Genomic DNA, 11,949 nt, shown 5'->3' on the forward strand with positions numbered 1-11,949 from the left:
GGGGGGAGCTGCAGGCACGGAAAGCGGAAGGGGTGGGGGAGGGGCTTTTTGTCCGAGCCGCGCGCGCTGCCGCTGAGCGGCGGGTGGTGCGGGCCTCTCTATGAAATGGGTTTTGCCGTTCTCTCTCTCTCTCTCTTGCACTCTCTCGCTCGCTCGCTCCTGAGGCTGTAATTTTCGCTCCCTCTGTGGGCCAAAGCACACGCTTCACTGGTCAAAGCACAGTTAGCGCGCGGAGGCACTGCGCGGCCGTGCCCAGGAACGGGACCGGGGCACCGCAAGGCGGAGCCAGGCTGCTGCGCCAGCCGGCGCACCTCGCCCGCACCTAACGTCCCGAAGGGCACGGGGGCAGGCGGGCGGAAGGGGAGGGGAGGATGCATGCGTCCTGCAGAAGTTAGCGAGTGTAAGCCATGGCCCGGCGACCCGAAGAGAGTGATACATCCCGTGCACCTGCGGAGCGGACTGTCGCAGAGACTGCACAGCACGACCCGAGGCACGACTCGAGGCACGACACGAGGTACGACCCAACGCTCGACGGCTCAACCTGAGGCGCTACCCGAAGTACGACCCAAGGCTCGACCTGAGGGTTGACGCATGACCTGGGGAACGACCCAACGCACAACCCGAGGTGCGACCAGGCGACAACATTGAAACGCGGAAGAGGGGCGGAGAGGTAATAGAAAGAGCAAGGCACAAGGAAAGGAAGAGAGAATGATGAAAAAGGGAACAAAAATCACAGCTAGAGCCACAACAGAACAAAGACAGAAACAAAAATTAAACCGCAGCCCTCGTTTCCGCAGCGTGGAAAAGGGTTTGCGGCCGGTGAAATATACTCGTTCTCGCCTGCTCCTTTTTTGGTTTAGCTTGCCGTTTGTTGCTTTATGCGCTGGTGCACTTACCTCTCGGCTCGGCCGGTGCTGGCGCAGCTGCGCGGTGCAGCGGTGGTAGCTGCCGAGCTGCTGGGACCGCTTTCAAAGCAGCTGTTTTGGTCTGTTTTGCTGCTCGCGGGGAAGTAGTTCACTCGCTCGCAGCGCGGAATATATCGTGGAGCTGGATTTAGCCCCCTGTGTTGCAATTTCCCCCAGTTGTCACAATGTCACATCTGTGTCCGCATCAAAAGGTTATTGCGTTATTTTGTTTTGTTTTTGTACGTTTTTAGTTAAAGGAGGGGGAGAATGACGTAATCAACAGTTTTGCAAAGAGGAGAAGAGAGTCGCAGGCGAACCGGCACAGTTCCCCGACTCTGGTAGAGAGTTTTTGAGGGCGGAAATGCAGTCGAATGCGTCTCAGTAATTGACGTGGCGTTAAGGCGTGGTGGAGCACAGATTCTCCAACATATTGCAGGCCGAAGTAATTTAATTGCAATTATAATTTCACTGGCGACTCTCTATTTTAATAAAACTCACTTTTCCTGTTGCACTGTAAAACTTTTACTGCACTTTTACCACGTCAGCTGGAAGCTACTTGCAACGAAAATGCGTGGAAAATAATGTGCACGGCACAACCGCCGTCAAAGTATAAGGGCGGCATGTTTGTCTATTACCCTCACTCACCCGACTTTTTTCCCCTTCTTTGTTTTCTTTTGGTCCGTCGCCGCCGACCCCCTCCTCTAAAGTAGATGAGATGACTATCCATCCATCCCGCCTGATCCCTCGGCTGATCGTCACCGAGTTCATCAGCCGAGGGGGGGGGGTGCCACTCTTTCCTCTGCTTAGCGAAAACAACGCGGGCGGAGCTCTTTAAATACCGGTGCAGGGGGAGGGCGGAGGGGGTCGCCCGCCCCGCCACTCCTCAACTTGGCCTCCACCGTCTATCACCGCGCCAGGACAGGGCGGGCAGGAGGAGGAGCAGGGCGCCATCTGGGCGCATCGCGCACGCAAGCTCATTTCGGAGACCAATTTAGAAGGACCATTACTTATTGAAGACTTCATTATAAGCTGCGCGGGGACGGGCCGACGGGGCCGGGTGGGCCGGCTAGCGTGGCGGCCCGGTGCGTAGCGGGGCGGGGCTGTGTCACGTGGGAAGGGGTGAGGCAGAGGGTGCAGAGAGTGGCCTTAGAGACCTCCTGCTGGAGACTTTGGGAGGAGGAGGTTGTGACCCACTACCGTGCGCACTACTGTACTGCGACTGCGAGAGAGGCGACTTCGTTCTCTTGGCCAAGGCCAAAAGCTAGTTCCTACTCTCTGTCTGTCTCTCTCTTTCTCTCTTTCTCTCTCTCTCCCCCTCTCTGCCTCTCTTTCTCTCCCTTTCTCTCTCTCTCTCCCCCTCTCTCGTCGCTGAGATACCGGACAGGACAGGCCCTCGCTGCCCCTTACCCCTTGTTGCTGGAGGTTAAGTCGGGTGCTGCAGCCTGCAGCGCTGGGGCCGCGAGAGAGACGAATCACGGATAAGAGTAAACAAACTGCCCGGTGCTTCAACCCCTCCTCCCCTCCTCTTCCAAGCTAGTCTCCGGGACCTCAAGCGTCTCGGTCGTATAGCCCTCCCGTGGTGTAGTGGCATTTATTTCACCCTTCTCCTGCGACGGGGATTGTCCCGGCGATGCAGTGCCCGTCGCGCCTAAGCCCGCGCTAGGGCGTCGCACACCCAGTACTCGGGAAAAGGGGGAGCAAAGGAAGAAAATTGTAACACATACCACTCTACTTTTACAAATAAAGTAGCAAACGATAAAAAAATGTTATGCGCTACGTAAGTGTGGATACTGAGTTCACGAAATGAAAGCGTGATTCTCACGCCAGGCGTGATTTTCACGCTCCGTAAGCTTCACTCACGCAGCCAATCAGGAACCGACTTTCATCACGCTGGGCGTAAAAATCACGTCTGGCGTGAAAATCGAGCTCACTTTTAGAGAACTCTGAATCCACCTGATACTCTCCGCCCTTTAATTGGTTTATAGCAGATGATACCTTACAAACATTTTGACTAAACATAAAGAATATATAAGTAACTTTAAGGTGTCAGCTAGCTTTTACTCTCGATGAGTACAGAGAACCATAAGGGCAGACCAGAAAACAATTTATTTGGCGCTGGGGGGCCGAGTGAGTGAGTGAGTGAGTGAGTGCCCGAGCGCCCGAGTGTCGCGTCGGTCGCGGCAGGCCCCTGCTCAACAATACTAGGGTCCCACAGCCGCGACTGCCACACCCGGTACGCTTCCCCCTCCCTCCCCTTTATTAATAATGCCTGTCAAAGACGATAAACGAGTGAAACATTTAAAAAATGATGCAAAACCACCACAAATAAAAATCAAACTAGAAATATTAAAACGCAGGTATACTATAGTATTAAATTGGTATCATCTGCTTTCAAGATAGATTCTTGATTTAGATTTTGTTTTGTTTTTGTTTTCTTGATTTAAAATGTTGATACAGCCTTGTTTGTGCTGATCAGTACGAGCTACAGTTGCTCTCCAAAAAATTGCACCAAGGCATTATTTTTCGTCTTTCGTTCTCGGATTAACTTTCGTCTCTCCCCCTCCTTTCTTTTGTTGTTTGCCACCAGGTGAGTGCTGTAGGAGCAGCGGGATAAAGGGGTGGAGGGGCGTTTGTTTCATCGCGTTCCTCTTTTTCCACCTTTCGATGCGTTTCTCTCGCAGCATTCAATTCATTGCCCGCCTGCCTTGTCGGGGACAAAGCGGGGGCTGGATTGAAGGGCACACGGCTACAGCCGGGGCTACAGCGGCCCTAATGAAAATCGATCGCACACAGCAGGATAAATAAGGTGAAAAAAGGGGAACGCGGCCAGCAGGGCAAGGGGAGAGTGCGAAAGAGTTTAATATATCTATCAGTTGGACCGTGGCCTCATCATCGTTCTGATCCCGAGAGTAATCAACAAATGCCCCGCCACTCACTCTCCCTCCCCTCGGGCGCGAGCAGGCAGTAGGGAAAGGAGCAGCGTGGTGGGAAGGGGGCGGCCTATCAAGAAATAATCAGACGCCAAAAGCAATTAATTCTACAAGTTGCAGTCCATCCCCCATAGCTCGCGCCTACGCGGACATGAACGATCCTCGGGGAGAGGGGGGATGCGAATGGCGGAATGGCGCGCGGTGAAAAAGCGATTCCGCCGCGCCACTTTTCCTCGTTGGTTTTTTATTTACTCGTTTCCTTTGTCGTCCGGAGCTGGATCCACGAGGGCCACTGCTCGCCGCCACGCCCTCTGATAGCCTCGTGCCGCTACCCAGCGAGCGTCCTGCCCCGCCCCAACTCGCCCCGCCCCACCACGGCACGTAGGGACTGCATTCCGAACCAGCACGACGGGGAGACACGCTGGGCGGGACGAGGGCCCGGAGGCCGTCAGGGAGACCGTCAGGCAGGCCAGCGGCGGCTGGCGCGGCTTCGGACGGGGCGAGAGCGGCCCCATTAGTGTTGAGCTAGGGTCCCACTTAGACCTGCTGCTGCAGGGCGGGAAGCAACAGGACCACAACAGTCTGCTGGGTTTCAAGAGTCCGAAACGAATTCGACAGAGCAGGACGATTCCGCTATTGTACTTGTTGGCAAAGAAGGGCAGAAAAATTCTTCTGATTTAAGAATTATTTGCATCTTAAGTTTTAGCAAGCCGTGTATACAGGTGGTTTTGGCCGAATGTGCTTTCCTGCTCCTTAGACAGCCCGTTGACAGTTCACCTGTATCACTTCGCCAGAAGCTCTTGCTGTCTGACTTCCTGGAAGCAGGGCTCCATTTCGTCCGGCAGGACAGACAGTGGAGAGTCTTAGCTACCCGAACGCACCACGCTACCGCCAGCGTGGCGACGGACGGACCTCTTGGAGGGGATGGGAGGGGAGGGGGGGCTACGTGGAGGAGGCGAACCTCTTCTGCGAAAAGCTCTCTACTCCTCGACAATCCCAACAGCAAGACCAGCAGGAGTCCCGCTCCGACCCGCGCGAGTCGTCGGTGCCCTGCCCGTGCGCGCGTACAGCCTCCCCCCTCCTCCTCCCCCACCACTACCACCCCGCCTCCCACAATTCCGGACATAGCAGTCCGTTAATTAGCCCAGCGAGACGCCTGCCGCGCCGACCCCGCCGGCCCCGCCTCCAGCCGCTAGCGGAGCTCCGGGCGGGTGTGTTGCGCTGTCGGCGCGGTCGCTCCAACGTCGCGCTGAAGAGAGGGGGGGAGGGAGGGAGGGGGGGGTCTGCGAAAAAGAAAATTCCGAGCTCCGAGTAGTCGAGCTGGACAGGTGGCTGTTCTTGTCAAGTGGCCGCGCCGCTGCCGAGCCCGTGGGGGGTGCCAGGAGAGGGGGGTGTCTTTCTGTTACCGTGTCGCTGTCGTCAGACTCGGCCACAAATCGGCGCGCCAGCGCTGCCGTCCGTCGACGACGACGACAACAGTAAAACCGAAGGGCGGCGGCGTGCGGTGGGCGGGGGTGAGGGTAGGGGGTGCTTGGCGCCACCAGCCGGTGCGCTGTTGCAAAAGCTGCCGTAGTAACGCGCCAGTGTAATGGGAAGCAATCGTTCCGCGAGCTTGCTCGCCGGGCGCTTGTGCTGTACCGCGAAAGTCACTCAGCAGAAATAATAACAGCGCGCTCGGTACACGGTAAACACGACATCTTGGATTTCAAGCACTCTGTTTGGTTTTCATTGCAGTTTTCAAGGAATCTGCTTGAATTCCAAGATGTTCTTTTAGCCGAGGGGTGGTCGGTCAGCGCCTGCGAGACTCGGGGTAGGCCAGCCCGCAGTACCCGCATGCCCTGCAGTCGATGTGTTGCCTACCTACCAGGCGCTCATGAGAGTTTGCAGAGGCTGCTAAAAATTTGGCAGGCTCGTAACGGCGAATGATACGGATTTACTTTCTGGAGTGGTGCCCCCCTACCAAACCTGGCGTCTCCGTCCTCAATTAATCGGTTGTGTTTTGTGATTTTACTCACCGTGTGCCACTCCAGCCAGCCGGTATAGGGCGGGCGCACTGCACTGCTGCGGCCTGACAACACACACGGTGCGGGAGGGGGGAGGGGGGAGGGGGGAGTGTTCGGCCGGGGCCGGTCTGGAGTCTCCATCTCCTCTTCAGCCTGGTTGCTTGCAGTAGAGGGGGCTGGGCTGCCAGGCTGGGGCCTGTTTGGCTGGGCCGGTCTGGAGTCTCCTGGTCCTCTCCAGGCCAGGCTGGAGGCTGCTTGCAGTGAGAGGACTGGGCCGCCGGGCGGAGGCCTTTATGGGCAGTAAAGACAGGCACTCGGACAGCTTAGCGCGCCGGATCGCATCGGGGGGCGCCGCGCCATCGCGGACGGACAGCCGCCCCTGTCTGCGGCGGGGGCGGCGGGGGCGGCGGGGGCGGCGCTGGTCTATCGGCCTATCGCGAGGCTGCCGAGCGCCGCGCGCCAGGCGTGTGCGTACATTGTCGCCTTTATGAGATGCAGTAGCAACGGCAGCAAAGCCAAGTCAAGGGAAAGAAGGAGGAAGACTGCGCGAGTCGGTAAGGCAGACCAGAGGGAGGGAATCTTAACTGGGTCGGCGGCTGCACGGGCACGGCGCGCTGACGGCGGGAATAATCTTAAGGTTGACTGCGGCCGCCCGACCCTCTACCAGCGCGCCACTTTTCCTGCTGCAGATCTCTCGCCACGCCGGCCCAACTCCGCCGCCCCGCTCCCTATCCTCGTGCAGGCACACTGCAGTAACACGGCCGTGCGATTGCGTCCTAATTGGCACGACAACACCTCCCTGCTTCCGCCCCCCCCCTTCCCCTTTCTCTTTTCGCTGCCTCCCTCTCTATTTTCCTGCGTAATTTTTTGTTTTTATTTTTGTGTCTAACGCCCTTTGTGTGTTGTGTGTGTTGCAGGGTGCGCCGTGTGGTCAGCAGCAGCAGTGCCGTGGACTGGCAGACAATAAATAAACATCCACCCCGACGGCTGCGGGACGCGCAAGAAAGAGGACCGGAACAGCAGCAGCAGCAGCAGTGGGGCCGGAGGCAGTTCGGAAAGCGATTAGCTGTCGAGGCGAGTCCTGGGCAGGAGGAGCCCGTCCTCGCCATGTCCGGGGCCGGCTGAGCTGGCGCGGCTGAGCCGTGTGCTGGGCCCATGCTGGCGCCGCCCCTGAAGCGCGAGGGCTGAGGCCTCGGCTGAGGCGGTAGGCCCGGGCGGAGGCGGGAGCCATGCGGTGGCTGCTGGCCGTGGCGCTGGCGCACTGCCTGTCGCTCTCGCTGGCCTGCCCGTCCTCGTGCGAGTGCAAGTGGAAGAACGGCAAGCAGACGGCGCTGTGCGTGTCCAAGGACCTGCACGACGTGCCGCAGAACGTGGACGCCGGGACGCAGGTGCTGGACCTGACGGGCAACAGCATCCGCGCGCTGCCACGCGAGCGCTTCCAGGTACACAGCTGCTCAAATTTTTCAGGAATAAATTGAAAAATGGAAATAATTTTCGCAAAATTTCAAATTTTTGTGTCTTTAAAATTGTTTTTGTTATACTTCCAGACGCTTGGGCTCGTGAACCTGCAGCGCATCTACGTGGCGCGCAACGGGCTGGCCAGCATCGCGGAGCGCGCCTTCCACGGCCTCACCAACCTGGTGGAGCTGGACCTGGCGCACAACAACCTGACGGCCGTGCCGTCGCACGCCTTCAAGGACTTCCCGCTGCTGATGCGGCTCACGCTGAGCGGCAACCCCATCCGGACGGTGGGCGCGCGCGCCTTCCAGCCGCTGTCGTACCTCATCAACCTGGAGCTCACGGGCTGCGCCATCGAGACCGTCATGGACGACGCGTTCGCCGGGCTCGAGGGCCTCGAATGGCTCAAGCTGGACGGCAACCGGCTGCGCGGCATGCAGGGCGGCAACGTGCTGCCCAAGACCCTGCACGGCGTGGACATCCACAACAACCCGTGGGAGTGCGACTGCGGCATGGTCGACCTGCGGCGCTGGATCGGCGCCTACCGGAAGCCGCTCGCCATTGAGCCGACGTGCCGCGGACCCCCGCGGCTGCGCGGCCGCTCGGTCCGCGACCTGGCCGAGTCGGACCTGGCCTGCCTGCCCGACGTGTACCCGACCTCCGTCTTCCTGGAGATCTCCGAGGGGAAGAACATCTCGCTGCAGTGCAAGGTGAACGCGACGCCCGAGGCCAAGGTGTCCTGGACCTTCCAGGGCAACGTGCTGCAAAACGACACGATGGTGGCGCCCGGCGTCCGCCTCCTGTACTTTGTCGAGGACGGCGGCACGGTCGAGAAGAAGAGCGAGCTGTTCATATTCAACGCCAACACTGAAGATAACGGCACGTTCGTCTGCCAGGCGGAGAACCAGGCCGGCAAGATGGTCGCCAACTACACCATCCGCGTGGTGGTGCGGGAGGAGCCGCAGGCCGAGGCGTCCGCCTTCCCGATGGAGTACCTCGTGGCCGTGGCCGCCGGCCTGGTGATCGCGGCCGCGCTCGTGTGCGTCAGCATCACGGCCTGCATCATCTCGTGCCGGAAGCGGCGACGGCGGCGGCGGAAGGCGGAGAGCGGCAAGGCCGTGGCGCTGCACCAGAGCCAGACGTCGCAGAAGGAGGGCGCCGAGAGGCTGGCCGTGGCCTCGGCCGGCGTCAAGATGAACGGCACCGTGTTCATCAGCGACCGCAACGACATGGCAGCCTACCAGGACTACCCGCTGGAGCAGAACCCGGACCTGATCAATGACGCGGAGAGTGTTGGCAAGGACAGGCGGCTCAATGGCGGCGAGGAGACGGGCAGCTACCAGGAGGGCAGCACCATCGACGACGTCCCCGCCGGCACGATGCAACAGCCGCTGCAGCCGCAGGCGCAGCAGCAGCAGCAGCAGTCCGTCTGGCCGGCGTACGGCTCGGTGGCCGGGCCCGTGGACATGTACCACACGCCGCTGTCCGCCGACGTGCACCTATCTGCGGGGCGCTTCTTGGACGGCGACGGCTACCCGCTGGACTACGGTCTGCCCAAGCTGCCGCTGCCTCACCCGGGCATGTCGGTGCACCAGCCCATGGGTCAGCCCATGGGCCAACCCATGGGCGTGTCCAACCCCATGGCGCACCCCGCGCCGCACCCCGCCGCGCACCCTGCGGCCATGCCCAACATGTACCGCACACTGCCGCACAAACCGCGGGCGCTGCACGCCGGGGTGGCCGTCCGGAGGTACTCGCGCGACGCCGAGTTCCTGCCGAGGCCGTCGCCGTCGTACGACCCCTTCTTGCCCCCCGACGTGCGGTACACGGTCGACGGCTACCCCACGTCGGCCGCTCCCGTGCCCGTGTCGCCCGGGGCCACGCTGTACCCGGCCGGCGCGCAGCCCACCGTGCCCGAGGAGTCGATCCTGCCGTCGCCACCGCAGGCGTACAAGAGCGACGCACCCCTTCCGTCCCCGTCCCCCTTCCCGTCGGCCGCGTCCACGTCGGCCGGCGTGCCTTTGGGCGTGCCTTGCTGTGCCAGCCAGCACTGCCAGCAGCAGCCCGTGCGCTGCAGCGTGGCGGCGCAGACCGGCGAGGAGACGGCGTCGTCGTCGGCGGCCTTCACCAAGCCCACCCTGGCCGGCCTGCCCTGCACCCTCACCGAGAGCCCCGACGAGGGCTACGAGGGCGAGGGCGTGGACGCGGACATGTGACGCAAGCAGCGGGCGGCGGGAGCCGCCTGCACCTGCCCCGCCGCCGGCAGGCCCGCGGCCGGCAAAGGGAGGCCGCCGCCTGCGCCTGGAAAGTAGGCAGCCCAGCCCGACAGACTCTTCCCCTCCCAATGTAAACTACCCCCTGCACGTGATGTGCGCCAAGCTCAATGCTCAGTGACGCGAGGACGTTGTGAATGGCAGAACAAATGTGTACCTGGTCGCTTTTGTTTTCTCCGCAGAGGGCGGCTGTGACGTTGCTGTGCCTTAACGCGAGAGGCTCACCGCCGGGTACATTTGTTACTCAAGTGTGTATGAATGTGTGTGCGTAAGGGTCTTTGTGTGCTTCTGCGTCCTAGTATGTGTGGAAGCGAGAAAGACTGGTATGTTAGAAATGTCAAAATGTGCAAATTTACCTATCCTTTTTTATACGAGATATTTGAAAAGAAAAACTATATTGTCCTGGATAAATGGTGTTTGAATTTTCTGAAATTGTGACTGAGTGTGTGTCTGATTGGGTTGTCAAAGTTAAACGTTTTGAAGGTGGTTCTGTTAATCATTTATTAGCATCTTTGGTAGAGAGGCTGACATTGATATTGTTACATTTAGCCAATGTCAATCAGAATTCAGACGAAATCAAAACGCTGGAAGTCTGAACATGAGTGCCTTTTAAAGGTGTATTTCTGGCATGAAGGCCGGAAGCTGCATTATCTTCAGACTTTTGTTAATGAAAATTTACCCAAGGCTATATCCCGTGAGAATGTATGGCTCTGGAAAATTTTAGGAACTCCATTATTTGCAACAATCACTTTTGAGTACTGCAAGGGGACTATCTTTAGCTACTATCCCAACACTGTTTTAAAATTTAACCATATTACCTTTGATGTTGACCATGTATACCAGCAATTCAACCTGCATTGCATTTAGTGAAAAAAATGCTTCTACAGCCTTATTTGTCATGCTATATGACTGGAAATCAAAATTCTTTTATTATTATTTCCAACATGTATTATCAGAATTCAAGCAAACAGAAATTATGGCTTACAATGTTTCAAAAATTTAAAAAATACATTTTCCACTCCTAATTTTTGTTTTTGGCTCCAAGCTAAACTGTTCACTATTTGTCAGCAACAATCACAAATTTTCTTTCATCCGTGCTTTCAATCAGTATGCACACAATCTCATCCAGACAACCGCATGGCACATGTAAGAAGATGATGACTGTAACAGAGTATTACTATTTCATTTTTCAGAAAGTCCTTTTTATCTCTGTGAGTAGCAGTTATGTTACCTTTGGGATCATCCAGAAAGTACGTTCGTCAATCGCCGTTTCGAACCTTCCAAGTTCAGCCAAGGCAAGGGCGCCTGCTGGGTAGGCAACATCCTGCCTGCAGTGCAGGCGTGTACTGCAGGGTGGCCTACCCCGAGGCTCGCAGGCGCCGAGCTCCCGTTTTTTGTCGAAGGAATCCGAGAAAAACGGACGTACTTTCTGGACGATCCCTTTTGTTCCGTACTATCCTGCAATTATGTGTTAATTTGATTAATTTTTTAAAAATCTTGTAAAAGGCATCATAATAGTTTGCTTCCTTTCTCCAACACCAGTAGTAGTAGCCGGCCGCTAATCCACTGTCGCGTACGAATGCCAGGTTGATTGTGTAGAAGACTGGGCGTCATGTGTCAGTTTGAAAATTCTAAGGCATACGTCACACTCGCCTCCTCTACACGTTTTATGTTATTTTTGTATCAGTTATCATTACAATTTGTAAGAGTTTTATATAAACACCAAAAGAATCCTGTTAAAACGTGATTAGTGTGATCTTATAAATAATTAAGTGTACATAGAACAGATGTAAATTTGCATTAAAACAAATTTCAGAAATACACCATTGTGTTCTGGTGCCTTCAACCACCAAATGAAAACCGACACATAACACAGCTTTTCTCACATTCGTGGTCGTGGCCCACACTTGGTCACTTGAGGAGGCACTGGGGGTCAAACCAAGACTAGAACCAGGACACACACCCCACCCCTTGCATTATTCAGGGACGCGGCCCAGCGCCTATAGTGGTGTGCTTTTAAGCGAGATTGCATTTAGTTACATTTTGCGGGGCGTGGAGCCTGTAGCCGTGCTTAATGGGCCGAAACGATAGGGCGTACTAGCGGACACTCGCAGAGCAGGCCGACGGCTCCACGTAGCTGCCTGCCGGGTTGGCCTACCCAGTACGTTGCGGGCGCTCTCAACGCCGGCGTACCGTACCATACCAACACAAGCCACAGCTCAGGAGCATATATATTTTTACATTGGCCTTCGAGTCCCACGGCTACAGGCTGACCTCACTGCAGAAACGGGTGTGCACTGAGTGGAAGTCAAATCATGGAGTAAAGCCATGAAAGCTGGAAAATGGCTGAACCTAGCGAGGATTAGTGATCCTCGCTAGG

General features: G+C 57.2%; 1 protein-coding gene across 4 annotated transcripts in view; it reads left to right on the top strand.

Annotated features, from left to right (window-relative positions):
* LOC113209582 (amphoterin-induced protein 2) overlaps positions 1 to 11,392 on the top strand; it is a 160,601-nt gene extending 149,209 nt beyond the window's left edge. For all 4 annotated transcript variants that reach the window (XM_052267278.1, XM_052267281.1, XM_052267279.1 and 1 more), the window contains 2 exons: positions 6,756 to 7,280; positions 7,386 to 11,392. In XM_052267278.1, coding sequence (XP_052123238.1) covers positions 7,068 to 7,280; positions 7,386 to 9,512 — 2,340 coding nt within the window. In that variant the 5' untranslated portion in view covers positions 6,756 to 7,067 and the 3' untranslated portion in view covers positions 9,513 to 11,392. The remainder of the gene's footprint in view (positions 1 to 6,755; positions 7,281 to 7,385) is intronic.
* Positions 11,393 to 11,949: the final 557 nt, after the last annotated feature.

The sequence above is a fragment of the Frankliniella occidentalis genome, unplaced genomic scaffold (assembly GCF_000697945.3).
Source record: "Frankliniella occidentalis isolate FOCC.00 unplaced genomic scaffold, Focc_3.1 Scaffold49, whole genome shotgun sequence".
NCBI lineage: Eukaryota > Metazoa > Arthropoda > Insecta > Thysanoptera > Thripidae > Frankliniella > Frankliniella occidentalis.